This window comes from Penicillium samsonianum, assembly GCF_028829775.1.
Source record: "Penicillium samsonianum strain IBT 33392 chromosome Unknown utg000003l_segment0_segment0, whole genome shotgun sequence".
Lineage (NCBI taxonomy): Eukaryota > Fungi > Ascomycota > Eurotiomycetes > Eurotiales > Aspergillaceae > Penicillium > Penicillium samsonianum.
Window position 1 is genome coordinate 2,338,287 of NW_026643261.1, and position 18,421 is coordinate 2,356,707.

The 18,421-nt window shown below is 48.9% G+C and overlaps 8 protein-coding genes across 8 annotated transcripts; 3 read left to right on the forward strand and 5 right to left on the reverse strand.

Moving 5' to 3' along the window:
- Positions 1-111: 111 nt before the first annotated feature.
- On the forward strand, positions 112-751 carry N7471_004480 (ribosomal eL24 family protein; the record flags this gene model as incomplete). The annotated part of the gene is made up of 2 exons (XM_057277199.1): positions 112-116; positions 184-751. The coding sequence occupies 2 exons, from the start codon at positions 112-114 to the stop codon at positions 749-751; spliced, it is 573 nt and encodes a 190-aa protein (XP_057136809.1).
- A 1,872-nt stretch (positions 752-2,623) lies between these two features.
- tcsC (putative two-component osmosensing histidine kinase (Bos1)) lies at positions 2,624-6,720 on the reverse strand (the record flags this gene model as incomplete). Its single annotated transcript, XM_057277200.1, has 2 exons — positions 2,624-2,650; positions 2,710-6,720. 2 exons carry the CDS (start codon positions 6,718-6,720, stop codon positions 2,624-2,626), a joined length of 4,038 nt encoding a protein of 1,345 aa, XP_057136810.1.
- A 1,650-nt stretch (positions 6,721-8,370) lies between these two features.
- N7471_004482 (phenylalanine--tRNA ligase subunit alpha) lies at positions 8,371-9,957 on the forward strand (the record flags this gene model as incomplete). Its single annotated transcript, XM_057277201.1, has 2 exons — positions 8,371-9,815; positions 9,864-9,957. The coding sequence occupies 2 exons, from the start codon at positions 8,371-8,373 to the stop codon at positions 9,955-9,957; spliced, it is 1,539 nt and encodes a 512-aa protein (XP_057136811.1).
- Positions 9,958-10,854: 897 nt separating this feature from the next.
- On the reverse strand, positions 10,855-11,412 carry rps21 (40S ribosomal protein eS21; the record flags this gene model as incomplete). Its single annotated transcript, XM_057277202.1, has 2 exons — positions 10,855-11,089; positions 11,381-11,412. The coding sequence occupies 2 exons, from the start codon at positions 11,410-11,412 to the stop codon at positions 10,855-10,857; spliced, it is 267 nt and encodes an 88-aa protein (XP_057136812.1).
- Positions 11,413-11,685: 273 nt separating this feature from the next.
- Positions 11,686-13,057, reverse strand: N7471_004484 (NUDIX hydrolase; the record flags this gene model as incomplete). The annotated part of the gene is made up of 3 exons (XM_057277203.1): positions 11,686-12,302; positions 12,357-12,709; positions 12,816-13,057. The coding sequence occupies 3 exons, from the start codon at positions 13,055-13,057 to the stop codon at positions 11,686-11,688; spliced, it is 1,212 nt and encodes a 403-aa protein (XP_057136813.1).
- Positions 13,058-13,418: 361 nt separating this feature from the next.
- Positions 13,419-15,314, reverse strand: N7471_004485 (putative IMP dehydrogenase; the record flags this gene model as incomplete). The annotated part of the gene is made up of 3 exons (XM_057277204.1): positions 13,419-14,560; positions 14,761-15,069; positions 15,125-15,314. 3 exons carry the CDS (start codon positions 15,312-15,314, stop codon positions 13,419-13,421), a joined length of 1,641 nt encoding a protein of 546 aa, XP_057136814.1.
- Positions 15,315-16,058: 744 nt separating this feature from the next.
- N7471_004486 (oxidoreductase, short-chain dehydrogenase/reductase family) lies at positions 16,059-17,198 on the forward strand (the record flags this gene model as incomplete). The annotated part of the gene is made up of 6 exons (XM_057277205.1): positions 16,059-16,129; positions 16,181-16,300; positions 16,352-16,552; positions 16,618-16,782; positions 16,835-16,978; positions 17,036-17,198. 6 exons carry the CDS (start codon positions 16,059-16,061, stop codon positions 17,196-17,198), a joined length of 864 nt encoding a protein of 287 aa, XP_057136815.1.
- A 215-nt stretch (positions 17,199-17,413) lies between these two features.
- On the reverse strand, positions 17,414-17,872 carry N7471_004487 (DUF952 domain-containing protein; the record flags this gene model as incomplete). The annotated part of the gene is made up of 2 exons (XM_057277206.1): positions 17,414-17,530; positions 17,582-17,872. 2 exons carry the CDS (start codon positions 17,870-17,872, stop codon positions 17,414-17,416), a joined length of 408 nt encoding a protein of 135 aa, XP_057136816.1.
- Between the last annotated feature and the right edge of the window lie 549 nt (positions 17,873-18,421).

The window sequence follows — 18,421 nt, forward strand, 5'->3', positions numbered from 1 at the left end:
CGCGGGTGCCCCAAAAGGGTTTAGCGTGGTCTGCTCCACCATTCAGGCCCGAAGCTACAGAAAAAGTTTCTTGCGACTCAACGAAGACATAACCAACACCACTCCACAACCATGCGGTAAGTTTTGCCGTTAATTTTTGTCTGTAACCGTTCTACGGAATGCTAATATTCTTTTTATCTGCAGTGTTGAAACTTGTCACTTCTGTTCCCGCCCGGCCTTCCCGAGTAAGGGCATCACATTCGTCCGCAACGATGCCCGACAATTCCGCTTCTGTCGGTCCAAGTGCCACAAGAACTTCAAGATGAAGCGTCAGCCCCGCAAGCTTAAGTGGACCAAGACTCACCGTGCCTCCCGCGGAAAGGAGATGATCGTGGATTCGTCGCTTGTCCTGTCCCAGTTCGCCAAGAAGAGAAACGTCCCCGTCAAGTACGACCGCAACCTCATGGCTGCTACCCTCACCGCCATGGAGAGAGTCGAGGAGATCAGAACCCGCCGCGAGCGTGTGTTCACGAAACGCCGCCTGGCCGGCAAAATCGCCCGCGAGCGCCAGCGCGAGGCGGACCGCAAGGTCGTCAACGAGGGCGAGCACCTCATTCGGAAGGAACTCCGGGAGCGCCAGGAGGGTCTGCCCATGGTGGCCGAGCAGAGCAAGGTTTCCAACAGAGTTCACGGCGAGGAGAGAATTCGCCAGAAGCAGAAGAGCAAGCTTTTGGTGGATGGTGGAGTGGAGGAGCAGATGGATATCGACTAAATTTTATCCTGGGCATCTATTTTTTCTTTTGTTTTATGCTTTCTCAGATACGACACGGTTCCTGCAACACGCAGATTTTCGGAGTTGGGCATGCTTTGGTGTTTTAAAAGCAATCAATGTTTTTCATCATATCTCATATCCAGTGGGCTGTTAGCCTCTTGCTGCTTGGGAGGCTAATAAAAATGTGTTTACAATGACCCAAGATGTTACATAAATTGCTAGTTTGCTAGTCAGTACAGTGACCAGAATGGTCAAAACGACCATAATGAGATCTTTGGAGAACGACCCCAACAAATATCCCATTTGGGCAAGCCCTGTTGTAACCTTCTCGTCTACACCACCTATCAACAACGTTATCTTAGTCAACCCCACCAACCCCTCCAGGGCTCCGCTATAGACCGCAAAATAGCCTCGAGGCCTCGCTCATCTATATGTAGTAGTCAATAATGATTCGACATGGGGTCCACACCCAGCTATTGAGGGAGCACCGTCCCGGTAGCAAATGGCTGCAGGCCCTGCCATGGATTCCTGGACCGCAGCATAGCCAAGAACAGCATGACCTCAATCCCATATAGATCTGTAGATTCTAGTTAAGTGGCGCGATTGGTCGTATCATACCTTTGTCGCTACCGTCATCACTTGAGTAGTCTATCCGCTCCCTAGCCTTCTCCTTAACCTGGGCTGCCGATCTCGAGTTCAGTGGATATATCAAGACTGCACAGTCGCAGTCTTGGACCCTACAGAGCACATGCTTGTTCGCCCACGGACGTGTGGGTAGACCCTGATCAGCAGGACCAATATTGTGACGAGCCGTACCACCAAACTTATACACAATTGTGCACCTGTGTAATGCTTCCAGATAGCTGACTGCAAGCAGAAGGGAGGCTCACAGGGGGTCGGCTCAGAATGCATCGGCCTCTGGCAGTGAGGCGATGGCAGAAAGGATCAAGATTGTCTCACGGACTTCTAAAGAGATAGGAGTATCTATCTAGCAGGAGGAAGGTCACTGGGAGCAAACAACTATGCAGGCGGGCCTTAGAAAGCCAGGCCGCCAACAGGTTCTTTTGAGACTCCTAAAACATGATGATTTGCATGAAAAAGAGGAGTGTGATCATTGTGTCTGGTAGGGATGAAAGAAGATAAACACAGGAAAAAGAGGGAGAGAGAGGAGAAGTAGGGACTGTAAAGTCAGTCCCAGAATCCGCCTAAAACACCAGTAGTGATCGAATAGCCAAACTATAGGATATGAAAGAAGAGTTGGGGTCGTCAGGTATACTAGGAATGAGTAGAGCGCGCGAAGCAGCGTTTGGAGGGTTAAATATAGGTAGTCTAGAAGAGATAGATTGAGAAATAGCTAGCAGTTAGATAATCTGCGAGGTAACCTTTGAAGTGGGAGATAGGTAAATATGCATGAATGATAGAAAAGAAAAGAGCTTAAAGAAATTGAGCGGTGTTCTTGTGCCGCGCTTGATATGATCAGTAGCAAACTAAGTACAATACAAGAATAGACGGCAAGAAGATGCTGAGGGGGTCGAACGGAAAAGCGAGAGGCTAGAGAGAAGAAAAATGGTAGAGCAAGAGGTAAAAAGAACAAGCGCCCCTCTGTAAGCGAAAACTCCCCAATTCGGTCATCTTTCCATATAGATCAAACCAGGTCCTATCGTAGACTGCGCCAAACACCACCTCCAAGAGGAGGAGAAATGAAATTCAGAAGAAAAAAAGCGAATGCAATGGTGGAGGTTGATGACGGATAATCATAATAGATGGAGGGGAAGACGCAAGTGGGTATGAAGTAGACAAAAGTAGATGAGACTCATATAGACAGGGTATAGTCGCATCGAAATCATCTGCATGGAAATAAATATGCTAAACTCATGTACTGTTGGATCGTAGCAATGCCTGGAAATAATTAGCCATGCTGTTTTGAGAGTTCGGTTCTGAACATACAGCTAACGTACCCGCTCGTCGATCATCTCTTCTTTCTCTTCCGACGGACTGACAACACTCCCCCTGGTGATGGGACCAGAGCTTGTGATAGACCGGGAATCTACAACCGGGCGAGGGGACGGCAAGGGCTGCTGCTTTGACCGTTGTTGTGGTGGCGGCGGCTGTTGGTTCTCATTCATTGAGTAATTGGGGTGCATTTCCCCGCTGCTCGAAATCCTAGACTCCTTGCTCTTCTCCAATAGTGACCCACCAAGGGTAGCACATTTGAGGATAGTCTGCATCATCTGGTTTTGTTTGAGCGGCTTGGACAAGTACTCGTCCATCTGGGCCTGAATACACTTCTCCCGATCACCCAACATAGCGTGGGCAGTGAGCGCGATAATTGGGGTTCGTTGAAGCCCACTCTCGCGTTCATATTCACGAATCTTGCCGGTGGCTTCAAAGCCGCCCATGACTGGCATCTGAACATCCATCAAAATAACATCGTAACGACGTTTCTTGACAGCCTCAACAGCTTCCAAGCCATTTCCAACAACGAACACATTGTGGTTGTGCTTCTGAAGAATCTTCATCGCAAGTTGCTGGTTCACGTCGTTATCCTCCGCTAGAAGAATATCGAATGAACGTGAGTTGTCGGTGGTGATCGGCGTCGACCGGCCTTCCAAGGCTGGTAGCATACCGTTGCCAAGATCAATCGGCTGACACGGGGTAGTCATATATGAGCTGATACCAAGGTCCAAAGCTGACTTCAAGCTCACGCACACCAAAGGACAGACCAAAACAATCGGAATGTACTTGAACTCATCGAACGTCCGCAAGACCCGGGCCGTGTCTACCGAGTCAACAATAATAACATCGTAGGCATGGCCTGATTCCTTGCCAGAAGGATCTTGAATCTCGGGTGGGGGAACATGTTCTTCATTCCGTACAACCAACGGCTCCAGGTCAATCTTCTTCAACATCTTCATGACGTTGGTAGCTTGAACGCCGTTCTGACCCTTGTCGATGAACAACACCCGGTGGTTCTTGTACGGCAAGAGCTGATTGGCGATGACGCTCAAAGACTGGTCCGCGAGTTTCACCACACAGGTGAAGTGGAAAGTACTTCCATGTCCATATTCGGAAGTGACCCAAACGTCACCGCCCATCAAATTTACAAGGCGCTTGGAAATCGACAATCCCAGCCCAGTACCACCAAATCTGCGGGTGGTTGAGCCATCAGCTTGTTGGAAGGTGTCGAAAATGAGATCAAGCTTATCCTCTTCGATTCCAATGCCCGTGTCAGACACTGAGAATTCGAAGGCGTATTCGTTGGTCGTGCATTGTTCTCTATCCGACTTTCGTATAGTGAGCTTAACCTCGCCATGCTCGGTGAACTTAATAGCGTTGCCAACAAGGTTAAGAATGATCTGGCGGAGACGGAATGGATCACCAATGACATAATCAGGAACGGTGTTGTCAACTTGGTAGGTCAAACTCAAGAACTTCTCGTTGGCCTTGACAGCCAAGGTCTTGAGAGCATTGAAGACAGTACCTCTGACGGTGAATGGAATGCTCTCAATAACCATGCGGTTGGCTTCAATCTTGGAAATATCCAGAATATCATCGATGATAGTCAGCAAACTATTCGCCAAGTTGTGAACGACGTTCAACATTTCTCGGGTGTACGGCTTGAGATCATCCGTATCCAACGTCAACTGAGTCATTCCAATGATACCGTTCATCGGCGTTCTGATCTCGTGTGACATATTGGCCAAGAACTCTGATTTGGTGCGATTGGCGAGTTCGGCAGCCTCCCTAGCGGCAGTGTTTCGCTGGATACTATCCCGCAGGTTGGAAACCATCTTGTTGATCTTCCGCTTCAGCTCGTCCATTTCACCAGATGCATTGACCGTGATCAACTTGGTGAAGTCACCGTCGGTGGCGGCATCGGTAATTTCACCAAAAGCGCGGACTTGCGATGTCAAGTTCTCGGCCATGGTGTTCACGTCCTCGGTAATTTCCTTCCAAGTACCCGCAATACCCTCCACGTTGGCTTGTCCACCCATCTTGCCGTCAACACCGACATCTCGGGCGACCTTCTTAAGCTCAGTAGCGAATTTGGCCAGTCGACCCACCATGTGGTTGATGGTGACCTTAAGTGTGAGAATCTCTCCCTGAGCATGCACTTCAATCTTTTTGCTCAAGTCTCCCTTGGCAATAGCTTGCGTGACATCGGATATACTTCGGACCTGAGACGTCAAATTCTGCGCCATGGTGTTCACATTGTCCGTCAGGTCCTTCCATTTTCCTTCCACGTTGTCCACCTTAGCCTGACCTCCAAGGGTACCGTCTGTGCCGACCTCACGAGCCACTTTGCTGACTTCGAAAGCAAAGGTGTTGAGACGATCCACCATACCGTTAATCGTACTCTTGAGGTCGAGGATTTCTCCTTGTACGTTGGCGGTAACTTTTTTGGTTAGGTCACCCTTAGCGACTGCGGTAGTGACGTCCGCAATCTCACGCACCTGCGTGGTCAGGTTGTTGGCCATACGGTTGACATTTTCTGTCAAATCCTTCCACGTTCCTTCGACATCATTGACAGTAGCTTGGCCTCCGAGAACACCATCGGTACCGACTTCCTTGGCGATCTTGGTGACTTCTTGTGCGAATTGTCGTAGTTGGTCGACCATGGAATTGATAATGTTCTTCAGCTCTGCGATTTCTCCCTTACAGTTGGCCTGGACCTTCTGCGTGAGATCACCCTTGGCAACAGCCTTTGTGACAGTAGCAATATCTCGTACTTGCGTGGTAAGATTGTTGGCCATGGCGTTGACATTAACTGTGAGTTCGTTCCACATGCCCTGTACACCTTCAATCTGAGCTTGTCCTCCTAGTACACCTTCCGTGCCGACATCACGCGCGACTCGAGTAACTTCCGTTGCAAACGTTCGAAGTTGGTCTACCATGGTGTTGATGGTCTGTTGCAGTTCCAGAATTTCACCTTGGGCCCGACTCTCAATCTTCTGGCTAAGATCACCGTGAGCGACAGCGGTAGTCACAGCGGCAATTTCTCGCACTTGATCCGTCAAGTTCTTGGCCATAATGTTGACGTTCTCCGTAAGCTCTTTCCAGATACCATGGACGCCAGTGATCTGGGCTTGTCCACCGAGTATTCCTTCAGTACCGACTTCGCGTGCGACACGAGACACTTCGCTACCAAAGACTTGCAGTTGATCCATCATAGTGTTAATTGTTCGTTTGAAGGTAGCGATTTCGGGGTCCATTTCCAGCGGGTGAATTTGAACCTTCATGGACAGGTCACCGTTGGCGACTTGGGTGATGATACCACCGATTTCACGCAAAGCTTTCTGGAAGGCCTCGTTGGCCTGTTGATGCTTGCGCAACTCGCGTTCGAGAAGAACGACATCCTCATTTTCGACCTTGGTAAGAGCGCGGCGAGTGTGCTCTTCCTGTTTTTGCAATTCGTCGCGAACCTGGGCGATAATATCCTTTTGGCTGCTTATCTCTTCGGCCTGCTTTTGTACGTGGTTGCGGAGGAAGCTGATATCCTCCTCCCGCACGACACGAGTGCCGTTATCATCTTCATCATCGGATTCGTCGTCTATTTCTCCCAGGGGTGGTTCGTCGGCCGCGGGCACCGGGATCGCTTTTTGCTGCTGTGACAGAGAGTCAGAATCTTGACCGGACGACAAGCGAGAGAGCCCAAATGTCCACAAGAAATTCCTCTCGCTGGTCTCTTCAGCAGACGGGGTGGTCTGGTGGGGGTCCGCCTGCTGTTGGAAATTGTGGTGACTGACAGCTTGGAATTCCAGATGGTGCACGCGGCGCACCAGGGCCTCAAGCTCGGCTTCGAAGGCTGCCTTGGCGGGACTGTGTTCTCCGGGAAGTTTGGGCGATTTGGTGCCATTGGATAGCTGAAAATCAAATGGGGGCGAAGAGGAACCGGGGATAGATTCGTCTCTTGCCAGATTCTGCAGCACGGCAGTCGCGGCCACGAGTGTCTCGTCCGCGCTAGCCATTGTGGCCTACATACATATGTAGGTTAGTTCAAAGTACAACTAACATAAAACACATCTTATAGTACCAGCACCCTAGCTGAGAATTATGGGATGGGGTAGGGTATCGGCGATAGAGCTTAAGGATCACTCACTGGAAAGTCTGGACCTCGGGATCCTGACAGGATGACAGAAATATGGTCTAATTAAGGCGACATGAGGGGGGAAAGTCCAAAGGTACAAGGAATAAATAGAAACCCGAGTCAACCGGTGATAAATATGAAAGGGAATATGGAAAGTCGGGAAGGGGGAAAATAGGTGGATAAGCCCTGCCAGCCTTGGAGAGCACACCCGGTTATGTAAGCCACCACTAGGATGGCTCTGCGGGGGAAAGAGAGAAAGAACTTAAATCTACCAAAAAAAGATAGTCAAAGGTTATAAAAAAAAAACATAAAAAAAGGAGGTTCGAGGATAAGAAGAGAAAGGCGGGAAATTGGATGGGGGAGGGGGAAAGAGATTTTGAAAGGGGCGGTGATATGTCGCCTCTTTGGATTTTTATTTTTTTTTTCTCTCAATGTCTCTGATCTTTAGGTAGAATCTATAACTCGCCTCCCCAAGAGAAAAATAAGAGCAAATAAAATGAGTAAAATTGGGTAAAATTGGGTATCTTTCTGCACATTTACAGATGCCCCAGGTGACTGGAATAGGGTGCACGGACTTGTTGATCTATTCTCGTCTGGGAATATCCATGGATATACCTGAGGTACTGTATCTATACTACTATCTAGGTACGGAGTATGTACCTATATCGCCATACAGAATACCCAAATCCCTGTGTTTCATATGGAAGTGATCGACTCTGGGACTAGTGTCGATCACAAGGTGGTTCCGGTTCGTGGTTTTGCTTCTCAATAGTCTAAATCCCATATCCGTTGAATATGGTAAAGTATCCCCTTATTATTATCCCCAGAGGAAAAGATAGGCGAGACAGAGTTTGCAAAACAATTGGCTGGGATCCAGTGGGATCCAGTCGAAGTTAGTCTGAGCCTATAAGAAATCAACGAGAATGTCTCTTCGTTAAGGTACTGCCACAGATCGCAATTTGCGTCTTTTGGTGGCTGAGCCGTCGGGCTTAGCGTCTCCCGTTGGTCCCGAGGTCGGTATTCGTAACGTCCACTCTATTGGTCACATGGGGACCTCGTGTGGTGAGAACGTGAACATGTTACATTTGGTATGGAGTACCTGGATCACTATTGACCATATGTTTCAAAATATATGAAAAGGTGGAAACAATGTATCTGCAATGGGTAGTGTTTTGTATAGATGGAAATGAAATCCAGGAAAGGCAAAAAGTTGCCTAAACCTAAAATACACAATGTTGTAGGCAGTAGGTTCGTGCCTACCTAGATAGATGTGGACATACCTAACCTTGCCCAGGCGGATAGTAGATGTGGTAGATGGTAACTCAACAGCATCGTAGGGCAACAAGTCAACTGGTCAACGGCCAACAGTCAAATGGCGGAGGGGGGGGGAACGGCAGAAGTGGTCTGGGTGCCCTACCGTATTATATTTTGGAATCCCGCAGAGTCATAATTCTTCGAAATATTGTCCGACTAAAAGAACGCCCTTCAAAACACCCGTTAAAAATTGTCTCTGCAGGAGAAGGCTGCAGCCATGGCGTCCGACTTGACAAACCAGATTTTGGACGCCCTGTCCGCGTCCGATGCGCCCATTGTCTCCAGCGAAGCCTTCCCCTCCACCCCCTCATTGAACGTTAAGAGTGCGCTCGACCGCCTTGATTCCCGCCAGATGGTCGAATATGAGACCTTGGAGAAGGAAATCGTTACTCTCACTGCTGAAGGCCAGGAGATTGCCGCCAATGGCAGTCACGAGGCCAAGGTCTTCGCCGTCGTGCTTGCCGCTATGGACGGATTGAAGATCTCCGACTTGCCCGGAATTGTGGGCAAGGAGAATGCCAAAGTTGGCCAAGGAAACGCCTTCAAGCGTGGCTGGATTAAGAAGGACAAGGATGTGCTGCGGGCATCCGCAGACTCAATTGTCGACGAGACGCAACAGCAGCTGCTTGCGGTTCAAGAAACAAAGACTCTGGAGGATAAAAAGGTCCTGGCTGACCTCAAGCGGAGAAAGTTGATTGGTCTGGCAAAGGAGATTGCTTTCAAGATCACCAAGGGTCCCAAGTACGCCCGAGAATTCGTCAAGGAGCAGACCGACCTCACCCCGGAGATGATTGCCAATGGCTCATGGAAGACGGCGCATCTCAAGCCCTACAACTTCAATGCTAAGGGTGCCCCGACTCCATGTGGTACGCTACACCCGTTGAACAAGGTTCGCCAAGAGTTCCGCAACATCTTCTTCGACATGGGCTTCGAGGAGATGCCGACCAACCGCTTTGTCGAGACCGGCTTCTGGAACTTCGACGCTCTGTTCGTGCCCCAGCAACACCCCGCCCGTGATCTTCAGGATACCTTCTACATCTCCGATCCTGCCGTGGCAGACGGTCCTCGCGAGGATCCCCCCAATGACCCCCACCGCCCAGCGCAATTAAAGTCCGAGAAGCCCCTCGACTACCAAAAGTACTGGGACAACGTCCGTGAGGTCCACGAGCACGGCAAGTTCGGCTCCATTGGCTACCGTTACCCCTGGAGCGCGGATGAGTCGCTCCGCCTGGTGCTCCGCACTCACACCACCTCCATCTCGACCTATATGCTGCACAAGCTGGCCGCGAACCCCCGGCCGGCTCGCTTCTTCAGTATCGACCGTGTCTTCCGAAATGAGTCCGTCGACGCTACCCATCTGGCAGAGTTCCACCAGGTCGAGGGTGTCATTGCCGACTTCGGTCTGACTCTTGGTGGTCTGATTGGATTCATGGAGGTCTTCTTCGCCAAGATGGGCATCCACAAGCTGCGCTTCAAGCCCGCCTACAACCCCTACACTGAGCCCAGTATGGAGATCTTCGGTTACCACGATGGTCTAGGCAAGTGGGTTGAGATCGGTAACAGTGGCATGTTCCGCCCAGAGATGCTAGAGTCTATGGGTCTGCCTAAGAACTTGCGAGTCTACGGATGGGGATTGAGTCTGGAGAGACCTACTATGATCAAGTACGTTGCATCAGTTGCCATTCATTTCCATTTACTAATATCTATTAGGTACGCCGTCAGCAACATCCGTGAACTGCTCGGTCACAAGGTCGACCTTAACTTCATTGAGACCAACCCGGCCGTGCGTCTCGAGAAGGATTAAACAGGGAAAACACTCATAGAGAAAAAAAAAGAATGTGCTTAGTTGTGTCTTGCTTCTAATCACAAGTTTACGTAGAAGGAAACGTATTACATATCAACAATGAACAGGATGTGAATAAAATACTTGATAAAAAAAAAAAGCTCCACAGCGTAGTCAGTTAATGTAGATATAACTAATTGAAAAAAACAGACAATTAGAGACATGATATTCATCTAGCATGTGCCTACAATGGATGTCCTGCCCGTATCTGTGCCCCAGCGCATGGATCTCTGCAACAGTGGCTCTTCAGCAGGTAGAGCTCGGAAGCATAATCTTCGGCAATGGAAAGTATTTATACCTCCTCACTCATGGAGATGGAGACACCGAAGACCAAGACCAGCGAACTAGTCTGGTTTTCGAGTCTACAAAGAATGAGGAGGTCTTGATATGCCGAGAACGAAAAGAGAAAAAAAATTTAAACGAAGCAGGCAGAGACTAAGAAATATATGAAAGGGATATCGATTTGATTTTTTGGCATGGCTTTTTTTGGCTTGTGCTTCATGAGGTTGGGCGGGAGTCTATCACAGAAAGAGAACAGGCGGGATTCGTAGAGAAAAAAAAACCTGACCCATTAAGTCGTCGATATTCCATTCATTTCGAGAGATAGGTAGGAAAACAGGAGTTTCTCAGAGGAGAAAAAGAAAAAATGAACTAAGGAACATAACTATATCCCTTGCGTCCTTTTTTGGTCTTGAAACCAACTCCCCGAACACGGACCATCAAGCCACGGTTCCTCTGCAGCGAATTAGCCTTCTTGAACATATGAAACATGCAGAATGTATGTAGATGACCATAACGTACCATCAAATCAACCCGTCAACACCACCCGGTAAACAAAACCACATTGCTGTGGATGATTTAGCGCTGGCTGGAGGCGGCCCACACGTTCTTGAGGTAGCCGTCACGCTGGGTCAGGCGGTTGAAGGAGTCATCGCTCTCGCCGCGGGCACGGATGAAGCCGCAAAGAGCGTAGGTCTCGTTGTCGCCGGTGTAGCGGCCGTTCTCGTCAACCTTGCCGACGGAGATCTGGACAGAGGCGTGGTCGTTGGCCTTGATGATGCGGTTGGTGGCGCTGCACTTGCGGGGCACGTAGCTGTTGAGAGGGAGATCATGTTAGTTATCTGGGTTCTTTATTTTGGGGTTTGCGAGCGAATATGTTCCCCTCCAATACACTTTTGTGCCCTGGTTTTTCTGGTGGCTCGCCAACGATCGCAATCACGCGGCGCTGGGGATTTTTTTTCAACCCTCGCAATCTCCGATCACACCGGGTCCATCTCTTTGGCTTGGGATTGAGGCGGGATTGCTGATTGTATGCGGCCACGCAGACACAGGGCACTGGGTATATTGGGACTGGAGGAACGGGTGTAAATTCCATGGCACGTACAGATCGACGATCTCTCCCTTGTCGTTCTCCATTTTGGCGGGTTTGGTGTTGAGGTTTTGACGGGCGACGGTGAGGTTGGAGGTGGAGGGTTTTTCTGCCGCACATTAAATTGAAGACCTCAAATGATTTGTGTGGGTCATGTGACCCTTTATCGAGGGCTGGCGTGGCCGAAGTGGGGGTGGTGTGGCTTTAGTGGGAACCGTACTAAAGGCCGTGGCAATTCCAACTCTAAGATGTCCATAGTTATCGATTGCTGTATGCGCATGTAGGTAAGATTGATTGTACTATGGGTAAATGTATGTATTTTACAAATTACTCTTTTCCTTCTTTTCCCTCTCTTCCTGCAACACATCCTTCTTCCATCCCACAGCAACCTCTCGTGCACTTCCTTTCTTAAACCGCACCAGAACCACTCTCTCGGACTCTCCTCGCTTGGAAGTCCCTTTCAGCTCAGGCCCAGGATCATTTAGACCCAACACAGATCGCCCATCACCGGTCATGAGAATCATTTTTGGAGATATGCATTTCTCTGTCCACGGGGGAGAGCCCGAATGAACGAACTCGACAAGCGCTTGACGACGCTTCTCCATCTCTTCCACGGAAGCATCTGCACGAGGCTCCCTGTCCAGGAATCCTGACACTAAATGCAAAAGAAGGAACTGCGGCGGGAATAGAATGATTTCTGCCTTTTGGGCACGACTAACCCACGCTGAGGCTGGAAGAAACTGTGCCTCCGTAACCTCGATTCCACCATCGCTCGTTGGGATCTGATGCTCCTCGTGTTCACCCTCTGTTGGGAGTTGGTCGAGGAGCTTCTTGTCCACATTGACGGGCAAAGGCAAGAAATACAGATACATCTGAGTAGTGTATCGCTTGGGGACATTGGTTGGCGTGACCCAGCGAGTAAAGGGAATTAATTGGTCTGTAGAGTCAGCATGCTACTTTCAGGTGTCAATTACACAAATCAGGCACTTACCTATATCGGGCTCGGCATCAGGGCTTTGCTGCTTTAGCCACTCATCAAAAGTGGTCTTGTTCTGATGAATGAGTCGTCTACCCGCCTCTCGGGTAGGCTCGTCGATGGCAAGCATCTTCCCAGAGTTCCGGTCTTTAGCTAGAAGAATCCCACTCTCTTCAAATAGTTCCCTGATAGCTGCACGTCGGTAGCTAGGGGAATCTTCATGCCGTGACAGGTCTTCGGGTGGTGGACATTCACCATCTTGGCTGGACAGGTTGCCACCTGGAAAGACATGCGCAGATGCAAAAGAGGTAGAGGTTTTCACGCGATGAAGAAGAAGGATCTCGTTCTTTGGAGATATAAGAAGCACGCTATAGAATAGTTAGTTAATTCCTTTTCTTTTTTTGAACTGTTTCCCTTTGGATGACATCGCGCTGTGGATATCTCCAGTCATGTGGTCCCTTGCTGCTGGCTTACCTAGAGCTAGGCCGGGGCACCGCGGGCTCACTGTCACGTTTTGGGCTAGACATCTTCTGGGGATTTGAGGGAATTGTAGTTGTGTATTGTCTCGAAGCAGATTTACAGCCTGGGGTTTGAAAGGACTGGACCGAGGCAATATGAGATGCGCGAGATGTCCGAAAAACAAGGCCAGCAGCAAATCGATGACCCAATCGCTGTGCTAAGTGACGAGAAAGAGATCCTTGATAGACGAAGGACATCGTGAGATCTCGAAGCCGAGGAACGGCTTCCCAATATAGTAAAAAGCAAAGACCCGAGAGCCTAGGCAGTTCCTCGGTACCCCGCGTCCAGCTTAACCTCATCGAGCTTAGCCGAATGCAATGTGCTCGGGCAACCTCAAGGGCTTCTACAAGACCTCTTATGTGACGTTTTACAGTTGGAATATATTGCGGGAAAAAAAAATAAAACCTGTTTGCTCATTACCAGAAATGGCGTAATTCTTCAAATCGTAAACTCCTATCCTGTACCCTTATTTTAATTTTGAAGGCCCCATCATCCATCGGGGTGGCCCCGATGATGTATTCACAAAAAAGTCCGATCAACTCTTATAAAGCTTGGATCTTACGAGTAAAGCTTCTTGTCGTAGCTGTGGAGACCGTGGACGTTGCCCTCGGTCATAGCGCTGGCACTTCTCATCTCGAAACGCACGGTGCCGTTGTTGACACCGGCGTGCATATCGGTAAGGCTCTTGACACCGATATCCTGCAGGGAGTGCTGGACACCGGCAATGAGGTAAGGAATGAACTTGGTGACGGATCCGCGGTCAAGGACGGAGCCAGCGACACCCTGAGCAACGAGGACGCGGTCCTTCTCAGAGAAGTAGCGAGCAGTACCAGCGTTGCTGGCCTTGCTGTCCTTTCCGTCACCACCAGCCTTCTTATCCTCCATGGCGGCGATACTGCCCATGCCACGGTAGGCCTTGACGAGCTGACCCTCGTTGCTGACGTAGTACTCACCGGGAGACTCGGTGGTACCGGCAAGGAGACCACCCATCATGATAGTGCTGGCACCCATGGCCAGACCCTTAACGATGTGGCCAACGTTCTGGATACCACCATCGGCGATACAGGGAACACCGAAACGAGCGGCAAAGGATGCAACGCTGCGCACGGAAGCAGCCTGGGGACGACCAACAGCCATAACCTCCTGGGTAATACAGGCACTACCGCTGCCCATGCCAATTCTCAGGCCATCGACACCGGCGGCAATCAAAGCAGCAGCCTGTTCACGGGTGACAACGTTACCACCGATAACGTCGATCTCGGGCAGAGTCTTCTTGATGTACTTGATCATCTCGATCTGGTACATAGAGTTACCCTGGCTGGAGTCCAGAATAACAATGTCCAACCCAGCCTCAACAAGAAGCTGAAGGCGCTTCTTGTCCTCCTCGCGAGTACCAATAGCAGCAGCACAGATCAGCTGCTTGGAGTCGGGGAGCTTAGAGGCAAGGGGGTAGTGGAGGTTCTTCATCAGATCAGAGCGGGAAAGCAGGGATACGATGTTGCCGTTGGCATCGACGATAGGGAGCTTTCCCTTCTTGGACTGACGGAGAACCTCGTTGGCCTCGGCCAGGGTGGTGCCGGCCGGGGCAGTAACAAGATCCTTGGCCATAACGGCAGTCACGGGTTCGTTGAGATCAGTGTGGAACTGAATGTCACGCGAGGTAACCATTCCAATGAGCTTGGACTTGAGGGTTCCGTTCTCTATGTTCAAACATTAGCATTTGCTGTCGAAAGCTTATGTGAGGACAATATCCAAATAGACAAATTGCTCAGATAAAATCTGGTTCTCTACAGTGCAACTTTCGTTGCTGCAGTGGAACGAAAGTTATAATTAAAAGAGGATGGTCATCATGCAAAGTGGGTGGGGTAGGTGATAGGTGAAGTAGATGTGGGTATCTTACCAGTGACAGGGAAGCCACCGAAGCCCCATTTGGCCTTCAGCTCCTTGACCTCACCAACGGTGGCGTTGGGAGAGATGACAACGGGGTCCAGAATGAAACCATTCTCGTATCTCTTAACCTTGCGGACCATCTCTGCCTGATCCTCGGGAGAGCAGTTGTGGTGAATAACACCCAGACCACCGAGCAGAGCCATGTGAATAGCCATGTTGTGCTCGGTGACAGTGTCCATGGGCGAGGACAGAAGGGGAGCCTTCAGGGAGATACGCTTGGTAACAGGGGTATCCAATGAGACATCGGAAGCGGGGAAGCCTATACGGGTTAGAAAAAAGTATTAAAAAAAATCTGACTGCGGGGTTCGGCTTACCGATGTAACCGGGCAGGATCAGGAAATCATTGTAGGTCAATGCGCCGTGCTTGTCAGAGTCAAGCAGGGTATCCGCATCAAGACCATCGAGGGTGGTGTAGGTATCCAAAACCTCCATGGCCTTGGCGTAATCGGTGATTTCAGCCTTCATGGCTGCACCAGGTGCGGCATCACCGGCGGTGATAGGCATGATTAAAAGAAAGTGTTTAAATAAAGAACTGAGACACGACCCGAGGGAAATCTTAATCAACAGAAAGAAACGTTCTGCTGATGGAGAAAGTCGAGCTTTCCCAAGGAAGAGAAAGAAGAAGAAAAAGTTCGAGCGAAAAATTGGTTCCTTTTCTCTTCCGTGCACGGCCAAGCCAAGAGGGAGCTTGCCTACTTTGGGTATAGCGTACTGGCTTTTTTCACCGTTCGCACTGCTGATTGGCTCGTAAACGAGATCCCTCAAGGCGGTAAGCTTGTTTATGCTTATCATTATACATCGATGCAGGTACATCGGGACTACCATGTAGATGGTTCGAAGATCTACTTCAATGGAATAACGTAACATTGTTAGGTGTGATTCTGCAATGCACTTCTCTTGTGAAACATATTTTTCCAATGAGCTGGACATGAATATCGATTGCCATATAGCCCAGCTTTCGAAGTTGGTATATAGTGAAGGTCCAATGTCAGTTGGGTCATTTGGCTATAATTGTCAAGATGCCATCCTTGGTTCCTATACAAAGCCATCGAAAGAACCAAGATTTATGTTATATTGACATGGTTGGCCGTACAACGGATCAGTAATCTTGGCAGTTACCGGCTTCAAGTCCCGTACGCCTCTGTAGCATTATGACGACAGAATGATAGTAAAAAATGGAGCAAATACACTGTCTTAAAGGCGGCACAACTTTATCTCATTCTCCTAAACATCATCTCTGCTATTGATATGGAGTCTTCTAGGGGTGAACATGGCACCTTCAAGCCTGCACCGGCGGCACAGGCTCAGAACAAGCCGGGGTGAGTGACGGTTTACCCGTGCGAAATACTTCTACTAAAATGGTGTACTAGGTTGGAGAGCATAATGATAGAGCAAAGTGAGTCAACGAAACTGGAGGGCCTCCACGGCTTTTCTGAATATGCGGGTTCCGGAAAGCTGAAGGGCAAAAATGCTCTAATCACTGGCGGAGAGTATGTGTAGCAAGTACAAGAACAAACTTATTTGGGCTAATCATTTCTTAGTTCTGGGATTGGACGATCAGTTGCTATTCTGATGGCCAGAGAGGGTGCGGATGTTACTATCGTGTATTTGCCCTCAGAACAGATTGACGCAGAGACAACCAAAAAGTCCGTTGAGGAAGAGAAGAGGACTTGCCTTCTTATTCCAGGTGATTTGAGAGATCGCAACGTGTGCCGTCACGCAGTGGATAAACATGTGAAGAAGTCAGCCTAGGCTACTGTTCCTGGTTACGTATGTATTAGCAAATGACTGACCCGAGAGTCTACAGATACGGCACAGTCAATATACTTGTCAACAATGCGTCGAAACAGTACCTATGTACGGAATTTGAAAACACCGATCTGGATAAGACTGAAGACATCTTCAGAACCAATATAATCCAGATTATTGCGATGGCGAAGTTTGCTCTTCCTCACATGGCACGAGGTGATTCGTAGGTGATTTCTTGTCTGATCTATCCTCATGTACTGACGCACTTGCTGCAGGATCATCAATACTTCTTCTGTTGTGACTTTTCGTGGTTCGGGGACCATGATTGATTATGCTGCAACAAAAGGAGCTATCATTGGTTTTACTAGGTCTCTAGCAACACACTTGATTCCCAAGGGTATTCGGGTCAATGCAATCGCGTGAGGATCATATATTCCTTCCTCTTTGAAAGTACATTGACGCGTTTCAAATTTCAGTCCAGGTGCGATCTATACACCAATTCAAGTCGACACCCGAGATGCAAAACAGATGGAAGGATGGGGTCGCGAGACTGGTCTTGGCCGACCAGGTGAGCCTAGTGAGGTTGCGACAAGTTTCGTCTTCTTGGCTAGTGCGGATGCTTCTCTATACTGTGAGTGATTAATATCCCACACCTTCAAATCCTCATCTTTTTTTGTTGTGGCTAATGTATGATAACTATACATGTGTAGATGGGCAAGTGCTGCATTGTTACCCGCTTGGTGACTAAATAGTGTTACAGGGAGTGGTATCTACAAGTGGAGAATATCGCTGGAACATTTCGCTGAGCGTGTGCTTGCTATTGGTATCAAGTTAAAATTCAGTGACATATAAAATCAGTACAGGAGCCACGGCTTCCCTGCAATAAGAGCCTTATCCCATCCCTCATCATTCTGCCAGATGGCGACACTCTCAACCTCCTCTCTGCCCAATTTGAGTCCATTGTAGAGATGCTAGGCTTTATTTCAGCAAATGTTCATTTCAGACCGACATATTCAACTTACTGGGAAAAGTCCTTCGCCGGGTCGAGGACCAGACACTTTCCCGTCTGGGGACTCCCAGCGGATATCTTGAATCACGCGATGATACTCGATCCGCAATACATAGACAAGTGGTTCCTCCGCGAAAAATGCTTTCAATGTGCCTCCAACCTGATGCGCCATCGAGAGGTGGATGAAGCCATCGGCCTCATCCAGTTCGCTTACCGCGAGCCGCTCGGGAATTGGCTCGCGGACTGGTGCGGTGGAAGGCACAATCTTATAGATGTAGCGAGGTTGAGAAACCAGCGAAGCCATGATAAAAGTGATGGAAGGAAGCAAGTTAATTCACCGAGTCAATGGTGATAATGAGAAGAGAAACAAAGTTTGTCAGGTGGTTTCATTTGTTGGCGGGGTCGGTTCAACCGGCAACTTGCCTTTCAAACATGCAGGAATTATTGCGCCATTATTTGTACTTATCTATTTATCTACTTGTTCAACACCGAAAGAAATTTATAATATATTGGATTTGATTAGTGAGTAGTATGTAGTATTAACTGTAATGCTGGGTTGATATAAAGACACGATTCGAATATGAATTGCGGTAATATATCCCGGAACAGCCTTCAGTATCCAGGGCATCAAAATTGGTCAGAAACCCCCAACCATGTCTTAAATGCTTTCTTCAGCTTTCAGCTAGATATCTCAATTTATACCGACCTTATTTTGCTTAATATTTCATTGTTATAGCCTTGAAGATCAATGAATGTCTTGCAACAACACAGATCTTAACACAAGATAACAGATCAAGCACGCTATTTATGGGGGAAAAGCCCAAAAAAGATGTAAGTCCCTCTCAGAAGCAAT